Raw genomic sequence first — 17,571 nt, 5'->3', positions numbered from 1 at the left:
ATATGTACTCGAACTAAAAATGAGAAATGCACCCACGAAGTATGGAAAGTGCCAAACTGTAGTGATGCCTGACTAGAAAACAAGGATTCTCGGCTCGAACCTCCACGCTCTTTAGCACGAGATTTTGAGTCTCGCGTGTCTACCATTTCACCACCAAGGCTCTAGACTACCAAGGTAATAGATAAATACAAACCGGAAATAATACAGTAATTTTCAATTATAATATTCGGTATATCCACCCGCCTAGAAAGGAATCATATTGTCGGGTTTTCGGATTCGGGTCGGGTATACGTCGGTTCATGTTATTATGAAAGAAAAAGGCAAAAACACGGCGACATGTTTGGTCTTGTGTTAAAAAAAATCAAAGTGTACGCAGAGAAAACAGAAGAAGCGGTGGCTCTGAGCCGGCGAAGTTTTTTTTCTCATCCCTAAAATTTTCATGTCCATCTTGCCTCATTCGCATATCCAAGGTCACAATTCGATTTCTTCTCCTCCTTCAGATTCGTCTCTAAACCAAAGCTCTGAGCATGGCAACAACTCTTCTGTGCCTCCTCTTCCCTCTTCTCCTTCCTCTCGAATTGGATCCCTCAGCCTCGCCGGACTTTCTTTCCCCACTGCTGATTTCTCCGGCGGCTCTCGGGGTAAGAGGATTGATAATTCAGCTACCTGATTTTCCCCTCTTCCTTTAGGGTTTCTAACTTTCTACATTGAGGACCGCAAATTTTGATTTTTTTTTTTTTAAGGGGTTCATTGAAAAATTCGAGCTTTGTTTAGATTTTATCCTTTTTTGGCTCACTCCATGTCTCAATTTCGATTTTTTAAATACTGTAGAACCGGTTGCTGCAGCTGAGGAGGGACATAGCCGTGGATCTTCCAAAGAGGTAAACTTAAATGCTTCTAAGTGGAATATGAGTCTTCTACTTTATAATCTGGAATCCCTTAGTTTGCTTTGAACTTAGATACCTTGTTCTGTTTCTTCGTTGCAGATGACGCAAATTGGATCAGGGAAGCAGAGTTTTTCCCCACCTAGTGCAGATACACGTGACCATGTCCGATATGATGGTCGAAGGAATAGGTCCAGAGGGAGAAATAGTGGAGCTGCTGGTTCTTCTTCTCAGTTGCAGCATAATACGAGACCTTTTGATTCTTCTAGAGGCGTTTCGCATCATAACACAACTGGTAGAAGAGCTAATATGATCAGCGGGAACCATTTACTGAATTTTCAGTATGATCCGATTTCGCCCCAACAATCTAGGGGTCCTCCTCCACCTCAAAGAAGGCAAATGTACAAGAGGAGGCCTTATAACAAGGATCTGTTTCTTCAGGCAAATTACAAGTTTGTTGTGTTGGACACTGGGGATCATTCTCCTGACTCCATGGATCCTGATAAGATGCTGCAGTGGGAGAATATAATTTGTGTAAGGTATTCCACCCCGTCTCCTGTGCAGTGTCCGATTTGCTTGGAGTATCCTCTATGTCCGCAGATAACTTCTTGTGGGCATATTTTCTGTTTCCCGTGTATTCTACAGTACCTGTTGATGGGTGTGGATAATCATAGGGAAGAATGCTTCAAGAGGTGTCCTTTGTGTTTTGTGATGATTTCGACAAAAGAGTTATACACGGTTTACATTGAGAACGTCAAGCAGTACTCTGTTGGAGATCCCATTGAGTTTACACTTTTGACTCGCAAGAAAGACTCTTTTGCTCCAACCCGGAAAATTGAGTACGACCCGGCTTTACCTAATGGTGAAAACGGAATACATGATCCGTTCTCAAAGTTCACTTTCACCCAAGATGTTGATCTCTCTGTCAGACAAGCAGTTTCAGAGTTAGACAGTTGGATTGCAAGAGCAGATCCTGGGCTCGTCGAAGACTTGGAGAAGCACCTATATGTTAATGCCGCTTTGGAGCGTTTGGAGCAGAGAAAATTGTACTGGAATGAGCACAGACTCTCTAATTATAGCAAATCAAGCACGACGACTATAAATCAGTCACCATCATTCTCACCTCCTGATGGTTCTCGAGTTGGTTATCAATCACCCAGCTGGGCGAGTGGAGCATCAACTAGCAGCTCCAACAATCAAGATAAATCAGTTGATGATTCTTCAGTGGATAAGTCAGATGAGGAATCTCAATCTAGTTTGGAAAAGAGTTGTGATAATGGTCACTCTCCAGAAGACCAGGAAGCACCGTCATCTTCCTCGCACAATGGGAGTAAAGGTCCCTTGTTGCACCAAAATGACACCAAAGACTTGAAGGACAACGATGCGTATAACTTTTATCAGGTAACCAGTTTGTGATGGGTACTTTTGTATTTGCATAAAGTACTAGATAACAGCTGCATGATGATTGTTTTGTTGATATGTGCTGGGCGGTGAATATATTAAAGTGAGATCCTGAAAAGAAGTGTTATTTCTGTTGTCAATAATCTTTGTTGTTTTGTTGACAAAGAAAAATTATATTGATGTTTCATTCCTAACACACACAGTTTTTCTCTTACCTTTGTGCTCTAATTGTTTGCCTATACAGTCCGTTGATGGGCAGCACATAATCCTCCACACGTTGAATGTGAAATGCCTTCTGCATCACTATGGCAGCTATGACTTGCTTCCGTCAAGGTAAAAGTCAGAGTCTTTTATGCATCGTAGTTCTCTTATTTCAAAGCATAGGGGATGGGTTTCAATGGAAGCCCTGTTCATTGCGTAATCATTTCTGCATGAATGTGAAATGCGCTGATTCAAAAGTGTATTAATCAAGAACCGGTGATATAAAGTTTGAACTTTTATTTAGTACTAGAATGAATTCAGGTAAAATTATTCAGCAGAAATAGTTATCATCTGTAATTTGTGGTTTCAATGGATTTCTGATCTCAATTTATGAAACGGCAGACTGAGTGGAAAAATACTAGAAATGGAGACTGTAACCCAGTCAGAAGCGATAAGGAGACGCTACCGCTTCTTGAGTCACTTTTCTTTAACAACTACATTTCAGGTACATTTCAGGTTCCTCTTATCATCGGCACATGTTATTCCCTTAATTCTCTCTTCTGCACATGTCGCTATATCTAACATTTTCTCCATGGGGTTTTTCCTGTTTATTTGTTTTCAGATTTGTGAGATTGATATGAGGGAATCATTGCCTCCTGACGCGTTTGCTCCATTTATGGATGAAATAAAGAAGCGTGATAAGCAGAGGAAAGAACGTGCTAGGAAGGTATTCCTCTTTTTAACCATGATCACGGCTCATGGTCTCTTTTCCTAATCTTTTATCATATTCCAACCTCCTTAGGGTTTTGCTTATTTCCTTGTATTAGTATTTAACTTGATTAGGGATGGCAAAGGATCCTACTTTGTTTCTTACTGTCCCTGAATTCTAGTTGAAAAGGAAAACTTAAGGCTACAGAAGTCTTATGATGTTGTATTTTTTCTTAGGATCAAAAAAATAAAATCAAAGCTGAAGTAGCTGCAGCTGCAGAGCTTGCACCATTGATGGGCAGTTTTATACAGTCCCCTCGTGATGACTTTCCTCCGTTTTCTTTGGACGACTTTGAAGGTAAAAAAAAAAAGAAAGGAATCTCTCTTCTCTTAATTGGATCTAAGGTTTAGTGATCTAATCAGAAGCTTTTGTTGTGTCCCTATGTAGCCCTTGGAAACTCTGCCCCAATATCATCAAGCCCTCCAAACATCGGAGAGAGAAGTTCCTTCTCACACGTGACAAGGCTCGGTTTTGCAGCTGGCCACGACTCTCCCAACCTGAATAACGAATCAACAAGCGTTCAAAGCAGCAGTAGTGAAGTCACAAACGCAACAGCAGGTAACCACTGTTTTAGCACTCTGAACGTTCTTGTAGGATACTCTGATGACCTCTCTAAACATGTTTTCAGGTGCAAGAAACACAAACATAACATCATTCGCTACTGTAACATCAAGAACACCAAGCGCACCATCCATCATCAAAGAGCCCGGAAAGAGAGGAAAGAAACCGAGCCGAGTGCTTCTATCGACAACCAGTGTACGCCGCTACTGAATTTGTATGTATAAGCTTTGCTTCTAAAAAAATCTGAATAAAGGAAGAACCAGAGAATGTGGTGATTAAGTAAACTCAAACTTTCGTGTTGTTTTTAATATGGAACCATATAAAGTCTCTCATAATTACACCAACTAGGACAAAATTATTACGAGACTCAGTTATGATTGTGCTGACTCAGACAACACAAAAAAATCCAAAAAGATTGGAGAAAATATCTTCTAAAAGAGGAGGATAACTTGCCGGTGATTTTCATTCTCACAAGTTACAACAAAGCCTGGCCTTATCCATTTAAAAAATCTCTACTTTTGTGTTCAAACTTTTTTATGTTCTTTTCAAAAGTTTGGATCAATTATTGAGTCAATATAATTTTACTTACTATCAATTATTGAGTCAATAAAATTATATTTACTAAAATAAGATTGAGTTTCTTTGGTTTGATAATTAATTCTTTCACCCATTTGATATTATTAGGAACATATATTTTTTCTTTTGTCACCAAAATATATAAAAAATGATAAAAAGGAAAACAAAGTTAGATGAGCTCTGCTCTGGCTATAAAAATGACATGAACTTTCCCAAATCAGAACCAAATATCCAAATCACTAAACCACACCCAAAAGATCAAGAGAAAAAAAAAAAGAGTAAAAAATGCAGGGAGCTATGAGCATCAAACCAACCATTCTTCTCCCTCTTCCTTCATCACAATCTTCTCCAAAGCTCACACTTCTTCTTCCTCAGTCCATCACCACAACCAAAGCTTCAAGACTCTCATCTCTCAGACCAAACGCATCATCATCTTCTTCAACCTCTGATTCTCTCACCGTTGACTACAACTCTCTCCTTTCGTAAGACAATCTCTTTCTCTTCTATTCTCTGTTATCGACTGACTCAATAACATCTCTATGCTCAGTGTTTTCCCAGCTGAAGCATGTGAAACAATCAGCGGTTACGCCTGTTCTGCTGACATTTACCCTGAAGTCAAGCTTGACACAAAGCCTGTCTCACGTCCCGTGGCTACTACAGAGCCAGTAGACCGAGAATACCTCGAGTATAACAACCCCAAAACGTAAAGATCACTTTTTTGAAACCCTTTTCTTTCTTTTTACTTCAGATTCTCAGCTTGCGTTTTCAATCTCTGATTGTGTGTTTTTGGACATGGAAACAGGGTTTTCTGCGCAGAGGCCTGCGATGATCTTGGAGGAGAATTCTGCGAACCTGACTATCAAAAAGATGTCTACTAGAATAAAGAAACAAGAGTTTATGTGATGTTAATATGTGTTTGCATCTCTACATGTCTCTTATAAACTACATATGAAATCTAGCTCCACTTAATTAAGATTGACGTTGTGAATCAGCTCCATAGTCAGTAATCAGAAAGTTATTTGATTTCCTCACCAGTCTGAAATTGAACTCGTTGAAACCAATTTTTTTTTTCCGCTGATATGAAACCGAGTAAAAACTCGTCGTATATATAAATCTTCTTCTTCTGATCATGTTCGGATTTTTTTACCAAACGAAGATGAACTAAATGATAAGGAGAAGAAAATTTACATTTACGACGAGATTTACTCAGGTTTAAAATTGCGGAAAAAAATGGTTTTGATGAGTTTAATTTGGATTGGTGATGAAATCAAAGATGAAATGTGTTTTTTTACAAGAGAACGAGCTGGGCTTATATAGGCTCAAAATACAATTAAAGGTAAAGAATCGTTGACCAATTGACTGAAAATTTGTCCAAATAAGGAAAGTAGTTGTTAGCTGTATCTTGAAATCTGTATTGTGGCCAAGAATTTGAAATGGATCTCGGCCATATCTCATATTGGGCTGCTCATGGGTTGTTATCTCTCGTACATTCATTTCTAAGGGTGATTGGTTCAAGTTTCTTTATTGACTAACTGTGGTTTCTTCTCATTGTTTGTAATAAGCTCTTTTTTTTTTGTTAAAGTTGTAATAAGCTCTTTTATGAGAAGAAGAGCTTATTTTCTTTATTTGTTTGTTTTGTTACTGGAAAATGAGAAGTTAAAAACCTCAAAAAGGGAAAGAAGACTTTAGCAGAGAAAACGATAAGAAAAAGAAAGAGTACGAAACGGCTTGAATCATCATCAAAAGGATATTAAAAACTGGAGTCACGAGGACTTCATTAATGCCATATGGATCATATAATCATAGAAGAGTACACACAGAGATCAAATCCTATAAGCTTAGGTTTTTGAAAGATTCAATTTCGAAGGAGGCCCCACAACTTTACTCTTTTTTTTCTTCTTCATCCTTCATCACATCCTCTAGGTTCTCGTGACTCTCTCTGTTCTCTCTCTTCTGTCTCTAACCGCCATTAACTCTGTCTCTTCTCTACCTTTGGTATTTTGTACGGATACAACGGATATTAAAAGTTTTAATTTTTGAGCATTTAAAGTAAAAATGGTGGGGCATATTCTTTGCTCTGCATCTTCTTCCTTTACCGTCTTTTTCTCTTTTTATTCTTTAAATCTTTCTTAGTGTGTTCTTCTTTCTCATATCATCAGTATCACCAAATAAAGCTCCAAGATTTTCATCTGCTAAAACCAAAGCCATTTCCTTTAAAACCACCTGGAAATGTTGGAATTATCTTTGTGCAAAGTTAAGCTAGATTGACTAAAACCACCTGGAAATGTTGGAATCATCTTTTGCTCTTCTTTGAGAAGATCCCTCATGAAGAAAGTAAAAAAAAAAAATTGAAAGAAATTCTTGATCATTGCTTGAGGATATGAAACATAATGAAGTTAACATTGCTAAGATAAAGGTTGAAGTTATGTACCCAACAACCCCAAGTTCTCAGAGCTTAATAAAAAAAACAAAGCACTTGCAATTGCATACATGCTTTGAAGAAAGAAAGAGAAAAAAAAAAAAAACAGAGAAGAAAATTGCAGATTTAAAGGGGCTTGGTTTCTTCTAGCTCTGCTTCACCAGATGCTCTCAATGGACATGACTACGGCTCTGATCGGATCAGATCAGATCATACCAGCATAGCCAGCTGTATCGAAAAGCACTGCTTTGATTTGATCAGGCAATATCTCCTGCCCTTCTTGGCATTGCTGATAGACAAAATTTAAGAATACGTACATGTTACTACTAAAATCTTCCATAAATCTTAACTGTTTAACTGAAACTATATGATATTCTAATCATCACCTCAGCACGGAAAACATCCAAGGCAAACCCGTTGAAACAGCTGATCACGGCTTGCTGAACATCCAATCCAAGGTTATCCAAAGCTTTCATGGTAGCGAGCAAAAGACCTGGTCTACGACCACAGAACATGTGAATGTTCACTGCTCTTCCTTCCCTTAATCTAACCTCAACCTATGGGACAAAAGAAAAAGAAAAGCAGAGTAAATGTCAAAAATCCCCATGAAGCTTTGTTGTTGTTTTCTTCCTTCCGGTCTAAATCCAAACAAACTCTGAGCCTTACTCTTGCTTGCTGGCCTTTGGGGCTTGGCAAAGAAGAGGGACATAGCTCTTCCTTGACGCGGCAAGAAAGAGTCTGCGGTGTAGGAGTTAACGGATGGAAGCTTGATGAAGTTGGAGGCAAAGAACCAGGAGGAGTTGACTCAAGTTCGTTGTGAAGATCATTGATCCTTTGTAAAAGTTCCTTGAGATAATCAATTGCATCTCCAAGTATTGATGCTCTATCCATCTGCAAAATCCATCCAATCCATAAAACCAAAAACCTTATCACAACCCTCTTCCGATGAAGAGTAAAGCAAACTACACTCACAGTTTCACAACAACAACAACATAGAAATGGTGAAAATTCTGAGCTCAAACCCTACAAAAGCTACAACACAACACAAGTCTCTCCAACTAACGGCGATAAGTAAACGATGAAGACAAAGCCCTTAAAGAGATAAAAGAGAAGTAATTGTTTACTTTGCTGATCTTGGGCACAACTGATCTTAGCATATAAAGCCTATCATTAAGCTTCTTCCTCCTCCTCCTCTCAGCCATCAGATTCTTAGCAGGCATTCCTTTCTTCTTACCTTTACATCCTCCTCCTCCATTCTGAACACTCTCCGCCGCTTTACCACTCTCATTCAGCTCATCAGACTCATAATTCAACCCAGAAACCTCAATCCCAGTCTCATCCATCTCTCCATCATCGCTCAGCTTCCTCATCCCCGAGCCTTCCGAGTTCCCAATCTTGCTTCCAGAGCTCTGACGCATAGCTGCACGTTTCTGGAACAGAGTAGGCTGTGCACCAGACGATGCTAAGACCTCTAAAGGTTTCAGAACTTTCGCTCTGTTCCCTACAAAACCGCCATTTGCAGGACTCCCAAACCCTTCCAGCTCCAGAGGAGTGAATCCACCACCACCACCGCCTCCTCCGCCACATAACGGCGTGGAGTTGTTGTTTTCCGGCGGGAGTAGCGACCGAGCAGATAAGAAATCAGGGACGGAGCTCAAATCCCGGTTTCCCAGTTGTGTCAACGAACCAAACCCCATCGAAATCGGGGCTTGGATTTGGCCGAGGAAACCAGAATCAGAGCCGAACTCGAACGCATTGTCGAAAGGGTTTGTGGAGGAAGGAACATTGAGGAGACAAGATTTGTTGTTGGCGGCTAGAAACGAAGGCTGAGAAGGGTCGAGGCTAAAAGCTTGAGACGGAGAGCAAGACGAAGACGAATCAATCGACTGGTGAAGAAGAAGATTGTCGCTGGGATTAAAAGGGAAACCACCGAGAAATCTGAAATCTTGCTGATTCTGTAACATTTGGAGATCTTGTGGATGTGGTGGGTTACTGAACCAATCACCTTCAAGCATAGGCTTGAAATGAGAAAGTGAAGCTCCACCTTCTTCTTGATTCCTACCCCACGAAGCTTCCTCGTTCTCCTCCTCCTGAATCCGTTCTCCGCCGCCTAACCAAACCGCACCGCCGTTTCCGTCGAGAACCATCGCAAAGTCGAGAGCTTTAGACCTGAATTTTGAGGAAAAAGCGTGTGAAGAGCTTTGAAGACAATTCTACAGAGAAGAAAAAGTTTGAATTTTTTAGAGACTAGACATAAGGAAAAGTGCATTAAAGTAGAATCACGAGGAATCCATGAGGTGGGCTAAGCAGAAAAGAAGCGAAATCTGAAAAAGAGGGATTTTAGAGAGAGAATGATAGATTCAGAGCTTCAAAATTGAAAATTGAAAGACAAAAAAATCCTAAGTTTTCAGTTTTAGGTATAGTGAATTCAATTTTGGAAACCATAACATTTTTTTTTCTGCTTTTCATTCAACACTTACCCCAGATTTCTCGTGACTTCTTTGCTTCTTCGTTACCGTCGTCTCACCGTCACTGCTCCATCTTTTGCTAATTGCTTATCTTTCTCTCTCTCTCTGTCACTGTCTCTCTGTTTATATAGTGTGCAAATAATAAGCTAATGATGATAAGTAAGTTCTATTAAGCATAAACTAATGACGTCATCTTATTTGCTAATCCATGCAACGCGTGGCCTCCATGCACTTAATGTAACGGATATTATTACCTAATCATTAGCAAGTTAAATTAATTTAACTCTTCTTCATGTCGTTAACTTCAATTTGAATAATACCATTAATTAATTTTTTTGTGGAAAATAATAAAGTTATTTACTTTACTTCAAAAATAATTTAATGATTGAAATGAATGGTAACGCTTCTTCACAAAAACGTTTCTCTCCGATGTGCATGGCAGGGCCAAAAATGCGAGGCTGTCCGAACAATAACAAATTATGGTTAGTGTATTCACTTTGCTTCATGATAATTAAATTTCTAAGTTTTTTACTCGCTCATGTTAGGAAATATTGTCATATTGATTAACAGAGCATGTGTTTGTTTTTATTTTTTTAGTAATTATAACGAAATTTTTTATAAATTAATATTATCGAGTTTTGAACATTTATTATTTTATAAGAATATTATTTATCTTTGTGCTTTTTTTAATCAAGCAAAGCACAAGGAGTAAGGTTTTATGTTTTTGTGTTTCTTTTTACTTTTTTTGGGTAAGAATGTATATATCATATGAAATGAAAAGATTGAGGTTTTACAAAAGTTCAACCCATGTACTTGTTAACTTGGCAAAAAGAAATTTCAAAACAAGGATACAGACGCTTTGAAGTAGAAGATATTACACTCAACAAAGCTACAAAGGCATTAAATTATCAAATTGCATGCCTTTAATGTCTTCTAGCTGTTATTGTCTTTCGAATATGTCGATCAATATCTTTGAATATTACTACGGAGGGACAGCTTGGAGATTGTGTAGTCTGTGTCTCCTCTGTTTTCAGATGTTATAAACCGTTGCTTGAGCTGCCAACTTCCCTTAGCATTGGAAGAAAGCTGTTTGCCTTGAGCGTTGTCCAGAGACCAATAGGGGTGTCCAAATGTAAAAGATGCATGAAGATAGTCCAGACCTTATTTAAAAATGAACCGAATACTAAATTTCTGCATTATACTCACAACGCAGTAGAATGTGGTCTTTGGCTTCATCATAAACATAAACCAAGCTAAACATGCAAAAAAGATTTACCTAATGGAAAAGTACGCTTGAATTTCAGAACTTCAATAGCATTTCTATGTCAGATATATTTATGGTCAGAAGCTTGATGTAAAAATTGTATCAAACTCATATAACCAAAAATGTCTACCACATAAACTTCCATCCATATTCATCACTAAATCATAGTATGAAATAACGAATGGGATAAGTAAAGAAAGATTTTTATTTTTTGTTAATCATAGATGCATCGACGAGACAAGTGAGCCCTGAAGATATGCACATGAAGATGGAAGAAATTTGCTCGCATTTGTAAGCAACTCTATCAACTCCTCTCCTTGTCCCTTCATAAAGTAAACTTCTTCATCAATCTTCTTCACCAGCGAGCTGTTGCAATCTGAAAACAGAACCTTCACAATACGGCTTAGCTCTAATGTGGAACCTGGTTCATCTCCGCTCGAGCAAAGACCAGTCGAGGACCAAGAGTTCGGATTCAGGATAACGATCTGGAACAGAGAGGATTTTGTTGTCAAATCTTTGACCAGCACGTGAAATGACAACTCTTCTTTGGCGCATTCCACTAGCTGATTGGTAAACATTCTTTCCAATGTGTATTTCCTGAAAACATCAGAGGATTCACCGGCCGCTGATGATGTGGAGATATAGCACTTGAAGAGTCTAACTCCACCATCTATGGGTTTAACGCTGTTCCCGCCGCCAGAAGGATAGGCTCCAAGAGGAGATGAACACTCTGGGCAAGCGAATTCAATCCACTTAACATTCTTTGATACATTCGATGCCTTTGCCATAAAAACATCCTCAAGAAACCCATCAAGAAGAAACTTCTTATCAAGTGTAAGTTTCTGGTCCAGCTGCAAACTCTCACTAGACCTAGGTGAGTCATGTACACAACAATCAGGCATTGATGGCTTGTCTATACAACGCCGCATCGAGTCATCCACTTGACCACGAGCAAGCCCTTGAATACTCTCACCTCCATTCTCATGGCTTTCACCATTTCCCTCACTTCTTCTAGATCCCGATTCAACTCCACCATGATCACAACTCAGAGCTAAACTTGACTCGAGTTGGTTTTCGATTCCAATTGTATCAGACAAGTTACACTCTACGAGATCATCCTTGCTAAGCAAAACAGTTGTAGCACTAAGCAAACACAAACCACTAGAGCATGTATAAGAATTCGTGTACTTAGCCACCATCTTCTCACTAATGCTTCCAAATGAACAACAGCAATTACCAAACCAGTTATCAGCTGATTCTCGCCAGTTAATAGACGGCATTTCTGAGAAATCGAAAAGGGCTTTCTTTGTTAACCTAATTGAGCAATTTCTGCAGTGTAGATGAACTCCTCCCATTGAAGTTAGAGTTTTTAGATCATAGTCCATCACTAATGGCGCCGAATTATCTCTATTTCCGAGAGAATCAGTCACCAAATTGAAATCGGACACTAGAGGATGATCAACGGGGAGTAACAGAACAAGTCTAACCTCAATGTGGTCGTCCAAAGCTCTGAAATTCACAGGAGATTCAGCATCGAGCAAAACCCTAGGAACAGGAACACGAAGAGAAACAACCTCTTCTCTTCCTTTTCCTCTACTAATGGCTTCATCATCTTCGTCATCGATCCAAGTGACGAGAATTTGAGATTTTCCAGGGATAATAGATACATCGAGGCTCTGGCAATGGATCTTAGGGATAGTTACTGAATCGAAAAGAACCAGACGAAGATTCGGAGAATGAGACTGAGCTTCCCATGTGTACCGCCATTTCCTCTGGGTTTTAGGGTTTAGCTCCATGGAAATTGGAAATTGCTCTGTTTCGAATTTCCCATTGTAAATTTTTTGTTTTAACAGTATTTGACGATCTTGTGAATGGGCTTAATTAAGATAAGCCCATAAAGAATATATAGTTGGGCTTAAACGGATCAGAACGGCCCATGATGGATCAAAATCACATGCACCCACGTGACGAGAAAAGAAAGAGAGATACTGTTGCTGTAATAAAGGAAGACAGAGTAATAGAGTTTGCTTTGTCTAAAGTCTGTCTCCTTCCATAAGCAAGATGACAAAACAAAAGTGGTTTGATCTCTGCTCGATTTTAACCAAAAGATTACTAGCTAGTACCTAATAATTTGACACTGATTAGTTATCTTAATCGTAGTTAAGAAACAGGGATAATGAGGGGTTAGAGTTGTGGAGCAGTAAAGCCTGCAAAAACCGTGTCGGTATATACTTTCTTGTTCCTTGAAATCTAGACAAGCTTCTCTATTTTATTACATGATTAAAGTTTAAAACCTTACCTAATCCAAGTTAGTGGCCACTAACATGAATTCTTTTTCTTATTTTAATCCTTTTTTATCTTTCGGTTTTTGGTCAACCACTTTCCAGTGATTTTAAGCTTTATAAGAATCTCTGTCTTATCCAAGATTCTCTCCTCTCTTTTTTTTCGTTACTAATTCCTTCTTTTTTAATTCTTATCCACTCAATGGGGTCCTTTAGTACATTAGTGTATCTCTGCCTTCATTTGTTTGTTTTCCAAAAAAACATGCATATAGCTTACCTATGTGGACAGTGGACAATGACAAGTTTAGATTAAACACTAAACAATATAAAAGAATAATAAAAGAAATGAAAAAAAAAATATTATAATAAAATGGGATCTTGGTAGATATACTCTAACCTTTTCTCTCGTTGCTTCCCATAATCCCATGATATAAAGCTTAAGCCTCTTGCACCAGAAAGATCTCAAATTCAAGTACACATAGTGATTAAGAAGAGGAAGAAGAAAAATGCTGAGGTCATTCACAAGGTAAAAACACTCACAAGAGATGCTTATAATCCTTTTTTTTTTTCAACTAAGATTCTTATAAATTATAATCTATTCTTAAATAAATAATTAATCTCCGTTTCATTTTTCTTCTCTGTGGCTTTTCTTTGCAGAAACTTCAAACTCATTGTACCAAATGGTTTGATCTCCAAGCCAATTATCTCTACTCTCCTCTATTCAACTTCTTCTTCAAGGTCGATTCTATAATCTTTTTCTTTTTTTCAATTAACAAAGTTGTATCTCATGATCTGATTTAAACACGTAAAAGTCATCTAAATCTTTTACCCCGAATATATATTAGAAAGTTAGAAGGAAAAGTTGCGGTCATAACAGGCGGTGCAAGCGGCCTAGGGAAGGCCACGGCGGAGGAATTTGTAAGCCAAGGTGCTCAAGTCATTATTGCAGATATAGACGAGGAGGCTGGTCGTATGGTGACGACCGAACTTGGCTCAGCCGCACATTTCATAAGATGTGATGTCACTGTGGAGGAACAAGTCGCTAAGGCCGTGGAAACTGTCGTGGCTCGCCATGGGAAGCTCGACGTGATGCTCAATAGCGCCGGAATATCATGTAAGAAATATTTTTAAAAAAAGAGTCAATAATTTAAATTTCGTTTTTGTATATAAGAATTTGCAAAATATAGTACAATGTTCAACAACCAAAAAATGGAAAACTTTGGTTTCTATGCTGGTTTCTTATGCGAGAATATGAGTTTTCTAGTGACTTTTTTTTTACAATAGGACATCAATCAAATAACATATTATAGACGCGTTATATTACAAAGTCCAATATTCAATAGATTAAGCGATCGATCGATCTATAAAATTCAATTGATACATTTGTTTTGTTTTATTTTTAACATCTCTTTTTATTTAAATAAGAAATCCAAGATTACAGTAGAGAATATAGTAAAAATTAAATTAAATCCATAACTAAAGTTTGATACATTTATTATACACACGAAAAGTACCAACATATACGATAAATAATAAAAATGGAATTTTGGTTTTGTTTTGTTTTCGTTAATTAAAATTGTTGAATCCGAATATTATACACCTGTCTCGTTACAAGGAACGTACGTTATTTTATTCGAACACCATGTATACAATGCAGGCTCTATATCACCACCAAGCATAGCGGACCTAGACATGGACACTTACGACAAAGTGATGCGTCTAAACGTGCGAGGCACCGTCTTAGGGATAAAGCACGCGGCTCGAGCCATGACACCCGCTGGCTCCGGCTCCATACTTTGCCTCTCTAGCATCAGCGGCTTGATGGGCGGTTTAGGCCCACACGCATACTCAATATCTAAATTCACAATCCCGGGTGTGGTCAAAACGGTCGCTGGCGAGTTATGCAAGCATGGCTTAAGGATCAACTGTATATCACCTGCGGCCATTCCAACGCCTCTAACGCTGAGAATGTTTCGAGAGGTGTTTACGGCTCATAGCGTTCCGGAGGAACAGCTTTTGGCGATAGTGAACGCGGCAGGAGAGTTAAAAGGAGAGAAATGTGAGGAGCGTGATGTGGCTAAAGCAGCTTTGTATTTGGCATCGGATGATGCTAAGTTTGTGACGGGGCATAACCTTGTTGTTGATGGTGGATTTACTTGTTTCAAGTCTCTTAATCTCCCTTTTCCTTAATATTTAAGGTAATTAAAGTGTTTTATTTGTACTCACAATATTGTTAATTAAGAGTTTAAGACTGTTTAAGGGTACTTATTGAAATGATCTTTTGTAATCTTTGGGATATCTCATATCATCATATGGTTGGGATTATGTACTAGTTAGCTTCTCTTTGGAGTTTGAATCGCTTTTTATGCATTGTCGAAATGACCATTGGTACGGTTTTAAGCTGATCACAAGGGTTTGGTAGATAGATAGACATGGATATAAACGATCAAGGATAGAGAGTATGAAGTGGCTCAATATCATTTGAACTCAAATACTTAAAACTAAAAGTCAAGACAGTAGCTACATTTAATACTTTAAACTACCTTTGGATAAAATATAAAATAACTTATAATATAGATGTTAGAGTTGGATTCCACCTCTGATCTAGCTCTTCTGTCTGTTTCTGATAACCTCATCAAATATTATATAGCAAAATCAGAAAGGCAGAAATTCATTGACATCATCATATCTCAAAGATCACAAGAAACAGTCATACATGGCGGCCTTGCTAATCAGATCCATCGCCAGGTGAAATTAAGATCAAGAACATCTCTGATCTCATTAATTACTAATTAACCACCAACTAATTGTTTTTATACTTCTTTCTTTCGCCAGAACCTTTAAACGGTCAGCCGCTTATTCTGCAGCTGCCCGCGCCGGTTTTACTTGTACCTCGTAAGTTCCTCTCGATTAGTCTCTATAAATGCAATTATCTTATTTTTATAAACTAATTTCAATCTTAAAAGCACATAAAATTTAATAACAATTTAATCATTAAGTCATGCTCTGTTGCTCACTCAAGATTATTTTTGTTAATGATTCTTTTTGCTCAATCAAGATTATATGCTTCTTCTTATGAATCTTTAGAATATGATATAGAGAATATAGTATAAATGAAATCATTATTTTTAAAAGCAAGAAGCTAGAAGGCAAAGTAGCTCTCATAACCGGCGGTGCAAGCGGGCTAGGTAAAGCCACCGCCGGCGAGTTTCTACGGCAAGGCGCCCGAGTCGTGATCGCGGATTCAGATGCGGAAAGCGGAGTGAAAGCGGCTAGGGAGTTAGGCTCAGCGGCGGAGTTCGTGCGCTGCGACGTCACGGTGGAGGAAGAGATCGCCGGTGCCGTGGAAAAGACGGTGGCGAAGCATGGGAAGCTAGACGTGATGTACAACAATGCAGGGATCGTGGGACCCACGAATCCGGCGAGCATATCGGAGCTAGATATGACGGAGTTCGAGAGAGTGATGAGGATTAACGTCTTTGCCGTCGTCTCCGGGATTAAACACGCAGCTAAGGTTATGATTCCGGCTCGCTCGGGGTCTATTTTGTGCACTTCAAGCATTGCAGGTGCGTTGTTTAATCAAATATTTTGATTAGTTAATAAACAATCTAATAGATGAATTATAGGTAGATTAGTAAAAATATCGCATTAATTTTCAAAAACGGTAAAAAAAGACCTGAACTTTCAAAATTTCTGTCATTTAAAGCACGGCTGTCATGTTGATAGTTTAAATCATCAATTTTGGTTGATTTTATTGAATTTAAATTCCGAATTTTTGTTGATTAAACAAAAAAAAACATGATGTTAAATCAATAAACAGAACAAACTAAAGTTAAAATCCACTGTTTTGGTGGGTTCAAATACCACTATGGTGTTTTAATTTTTGTTTAACAATCTTTTTTAAAAAAAAAAAAAAACTAAAATTTTCAAGACAATGTTATACAACTTATGATATACAATAGATTTTAATTCTCTTAGTTTATTTCGTTAATTGATTCAACGTCGTATTTTTTTGGCTTAATCAATACAAGTTTCGGATTTAAATTTAAAGTCTAACTAAAATTGATGATTTAAATAATCCACTATCATTTGTGATTTAAATGGCTGAAAGTTCAGGTTTCTTTTGACAATTTTTCCATATCTTATCCCATTTTCTTTTTTTCAAATTATGGTTTGAATGTTAACTTTTATTATAGGCGTGATCGGAGGGTTGGCTCCACATTCATACACAATATCGAAATTCACGATCCCGGGAATCGTGAAATCGATGGCTAGTGAGCTCTGCGAACACGGCGTGCGTATCAACTGTATCTCACCGGGTACGGTGGCGACGCCGCTCACTCTCCGTTACCTTCGGAAAGTGTTCCCGACGGTGACGGAGGAGAAGCTCCGTGAGACGGTAAGAGGGATGGGTGAGTTAAAAGGAGCCGAGTGTGAAGAGGCTGACGTGGCTAAAGCTGCTCTGTATTTGGCCTCCGACGACGGTAAATACGTTACCGGTCATAACTTGGTCGTCGACGGTGGCATGACTGCTTTCAAAATCGCTGGTTTCCCTTTTCCTTCTGATTCATGATCATATGTAACTATGAATAAGTCAGAAAAAAAACACCATGAATAAGTCGTATTCAAGATTTGTACCGCGAGATCGACGAATTCGACTAACCAAATCGAGTTAAACCGAGCATTAGAACTGAGATGGAACAAACCAAGATTAAGTATATCATGAAGATTAAAAAAAAATAAAGA

At 38.4% G+C, this 17,571-nt stretch overlaps 6 protein-coding genes across 7 annotated transcripts; 4 read left to right on the top strand and 2 right to left on the bottom strand.

Annotated features, from left to right (window-relative positions):
- The first annotated feature begins 350 nt into the window (after nt 1–350).
- Nucleotides 351–4,156, top strand: LOC18011700 (RING finger protein 10). Its single transcript, XM_006395467.2, has 9 exons — nt 351–641; nt 832–881; nt 987–2,285; nt 2,530–2,618; nt 2,889–2,991; nt 3,109–3,213; nt 3,432–3,552; nt 3,643–3,813; nt 3,884–4,156. Exons 1-9 carry the CDS (start codon nt 440–442, stop codon nt 4,024–4,026), a joined length of 2,283 nt encoding a protein of 760 aa, XP_006395529.1. The 5' UTR covers nt 351–439; the 3' UTR covers nt 4,027–4,156.
- Nucleotides 4,157–4,548: 392 nt separating this feature from the next.
- On the top strand, nt 4,549–5,423 carry LOC18011547 (light-regulated protein 1, chloroplastic). Its single transcript, XM_006395466.2, has 3 exons — nt 4,549–4,874; nt 4,940–5,095; nt 5,195–5,423. The coding sequence occupies exons 1-3, from the start codon at nt 4,678–4,680 to the stop codon at nt 5,268–5,270; spliced, it is 429 nt and encodes a 142-aa protein (XP_006395528.1). The 5' UTR covers nt 4,549–4,677; the 3' UTR covers nt 5,271–5,423.
- A 1,317-nt stretch (nt 5,424–6,740) lies between these two features.
- LOC18011546 (transcription factor ICE1) lies at nt 6,741–9,386 on the bottom strand. Of its 2 annotated transcripts, none has more exons than XM_024151367.1 (5): nt 9,292–9,386; nt 7,936–9,024; nt 7,478–7,702; nt 7,198–7,368; nt 6,741–7,100 (listed from the first exon to the last, which is right to left on the bottom strand). In XM_024151367.1, exons 2-5 carry the CDS (start codon nt 8,956–8,958, stop codon nt 7,017–7,019), a joined length of 1,503 nt encoding a protein of 500 aa, XP_024007135.1. In that variant the 5' UTR covers nt 8,959–9,024; nt 9,292–9,386; the 3' UTR covers nt 6,741–7,016. The 2 variants fall into 2 exon arrangements, with proteins under 2 accessions (XP_024007135.1, XP_006395527.1); XM_006395465.2 differs by having other exon boundaries at nt 7,936–8,980; nt 9,292–9,379.
- A 1,223-nt stretch (nt 9,387–10,609) lies between these two features.
- Nucleotides 10,610–12,358, bottom strand: LOC18012014. Its single transcript, XM_006395464.2, has one exon. It carries the CDS (start codon nt 12,337–12,339, stop codon nt 10,762–10,764), a length of 1,578 nt encoding a protein of 525 aa, XP_006395526.1. The 5' UTR covers nt 12,340–12,358; the 3' UTR covers nt 10,610–10,761.
- A 922-nt stretch (nt 12,359–13,280) lies between these two features.
- Nucleotides 13,281–15,067, top strand: LOC18012013 (zerumbone synthase). The gene is made up of 4 exons (XM_006395463.2): nt 13,281–13,351; nt 13,483–13,563; nt 13,671–13,939; nt 14,483–15,067. The coding sequence occupies exons 1-4, from the start codon at nt 13,332–13,334 to the stop codon at nt 15,013–15,015; spliced, it is 903 nt and encodes a 300-aa protein (XP_006395525.1). The 5' UTR covers nt 13,281–13,331; the 3' UTR covers nt 15,016–15,067.
- A 430-nt stretch (nt 15,068–15,497) lies between these two features.
- On the top strand, nt 15,498–17,456 carry LOC18011518 (momilactone A synthase). The gene is made up of 4 exons (XM_006395462.2): nt 15,498–15,573; nt 15,661–15,720; nt 15,961–16,391; nt 17,022–17,456. The coding sequence occupies exons 1-4, from the start codon at nt 15,542–15,544 to the stop codon at nt 17,396–17,398; spliced, it is 900 nt and encodes a 299-aa protein (XP_006395524.1). The 5' UTR covers nt 15,498–15,541; the 3' UTR covers nt 17,399–17,456.
- The last annotated feature ends 115 nt before the right edge of the window (nt 17,457–17,571 follow it).

This window comes from Eutrema salsugineum, unplaced genomic scaffold (assembly GCF_000478725.1).
Source record: "Eutrema salsugineum unplaced genomic scaffold, Eutsalg1_0 scaffold_6, whole genome shotgun sequence".
Lineage (NCBI taxonomy): Eukaryota > Viridiplantae > Streptophyta > Magnoliopsida > Brassicales > Brassicaceae > Eutrema > Eutrema salsugineum.
This window is presented reverse-complemented; position numbering and strand designations above follow the sequence as displayed.

What these genes read in the sequence shown, in the direction of transcription:
- LOC18011700 (XM_006395467.2), top strand. Translation starts at nt 440, where the DNA reads ATGTCCATCTTGCCTCATTCGCATATCCAAGGTCACAATTCGATTTCT. An exon ending in GCCGTGGATCTTCCAAAGAG is followed by an intron (nt 882 to 986) that starts GTAAACTTAAAT and finishes TCTTCGTTGCAG; the next exon opens with ATGACGCAAATTGGATCAGG. An exon ending in AGTCACAAACGCAACAGCAG is followed by an intron (nt 3,814 to 3,883) that starts GTAACCACTGTT and finishes ACATGTTTTCAG; the next exon opens with GTGCAAGAAACACAAACATA.
- LOC18012014 (XM_006395464.2), bottom strand. Translation starts at nt 12,339, where the DNA reads ATGGAGCTAAACCCTAAAACCCAGAGGAAATGGCGGTACACATGGGAA.
- LOC18011546 (XM_024151367.1), bottom strand. Translation starts at nt 8,958, where the DNA reads ATGGTTCTCGACGGAAACGGCGGTGCGGTTTGGTTAGGCGGCGGAGAA. An exon ending in CCAAAGGCCAGCAAGCAAGA is followed by an intron (nt 7,369 to 7,477) that starts GTAAGGCTCAGA and finishes TTTGTCCCATAG; the next exon opens with GTTGAGGTTAGATTAAGGGA. An exon ending in TGGATGTTTTCCGTGCTGAG is followed by an intron (nt 7,101 to 7,197) that starts GTGATGATTAGA and finishes TTTGTCTATCAG; the next exon opens with CAATGCCAAGAAGGGCAGGA.
- LOC18011518 (XM_006395462.2), top strand. Translation starts at nt 15,542, where the DNA reads ATGGCGGCCTTGCTAATCAGATCCATCGCCAG. An exon ending in GCCGGTTTTACTTGTACCTC is followed by an intron (nt 15,721 to 15,960) that starts GTAAGTTCCTCT and finishes TATTTTTAAAAG; the next exon opens with CAAGAAGCTAGAAGGCAAAG. An exon ending in GTGCACTTCAAGCATTGCAG is followed by an intron (nt 16,392 to 17,021) that starts GTGCGTTGTTTA and finishes CTTTTATTATAG; the next exon opens with GCGTGATCGGAGGGTTGGCT.
- LOC18011547 (XM_006395466.2), top strand. Translation starts at nt 4,678, where the DNA reads ATGCAGGGAGCTATGAGCATCAAACCAACCATTCTTCTCCCTCTTCCT. An exon ending in GACTACAACTCTCTCCTTTC is followed by an intron (nt 4,875 to 4,939) that starts GTAAGACAATCT and finishes CTCTATGCTCAG; the next exon opens with TGTTTTCCCAGCTGAAGCAT. An exon ending in GAGTATAACAACCCCAAAAC is followed by an intron (nt 5,096 to 5,194) that starts GTAAAGATCACT and finishes ACATGGAAACAG; the next exon opens with GGTTTTCTGCGCAGAGGCCT.
- LOC18012013 (XM_006395463.2), top strand. Translation starts at nt 13,332, where the DNA reads ATGCTGAGGTCATTCACAAG. An exon ending in ATGCTGAGGTCATTCACAAG is followed by an intron (nt 13,352 to 13,482) that starts GTAAAAACACTC and finishes TTTTCTTTGCAG; the next exon opens with AAACTTCAAACTCATTGTAC. An exon ending in CAATAGCGCCGGAATATCAT is followed by an intron (nt 13,940 to 14,482) that starts GTAAGAAATATT and finishes TATACAATGCAG; the next exon opens with GCTCTATATCACCACCAAGC.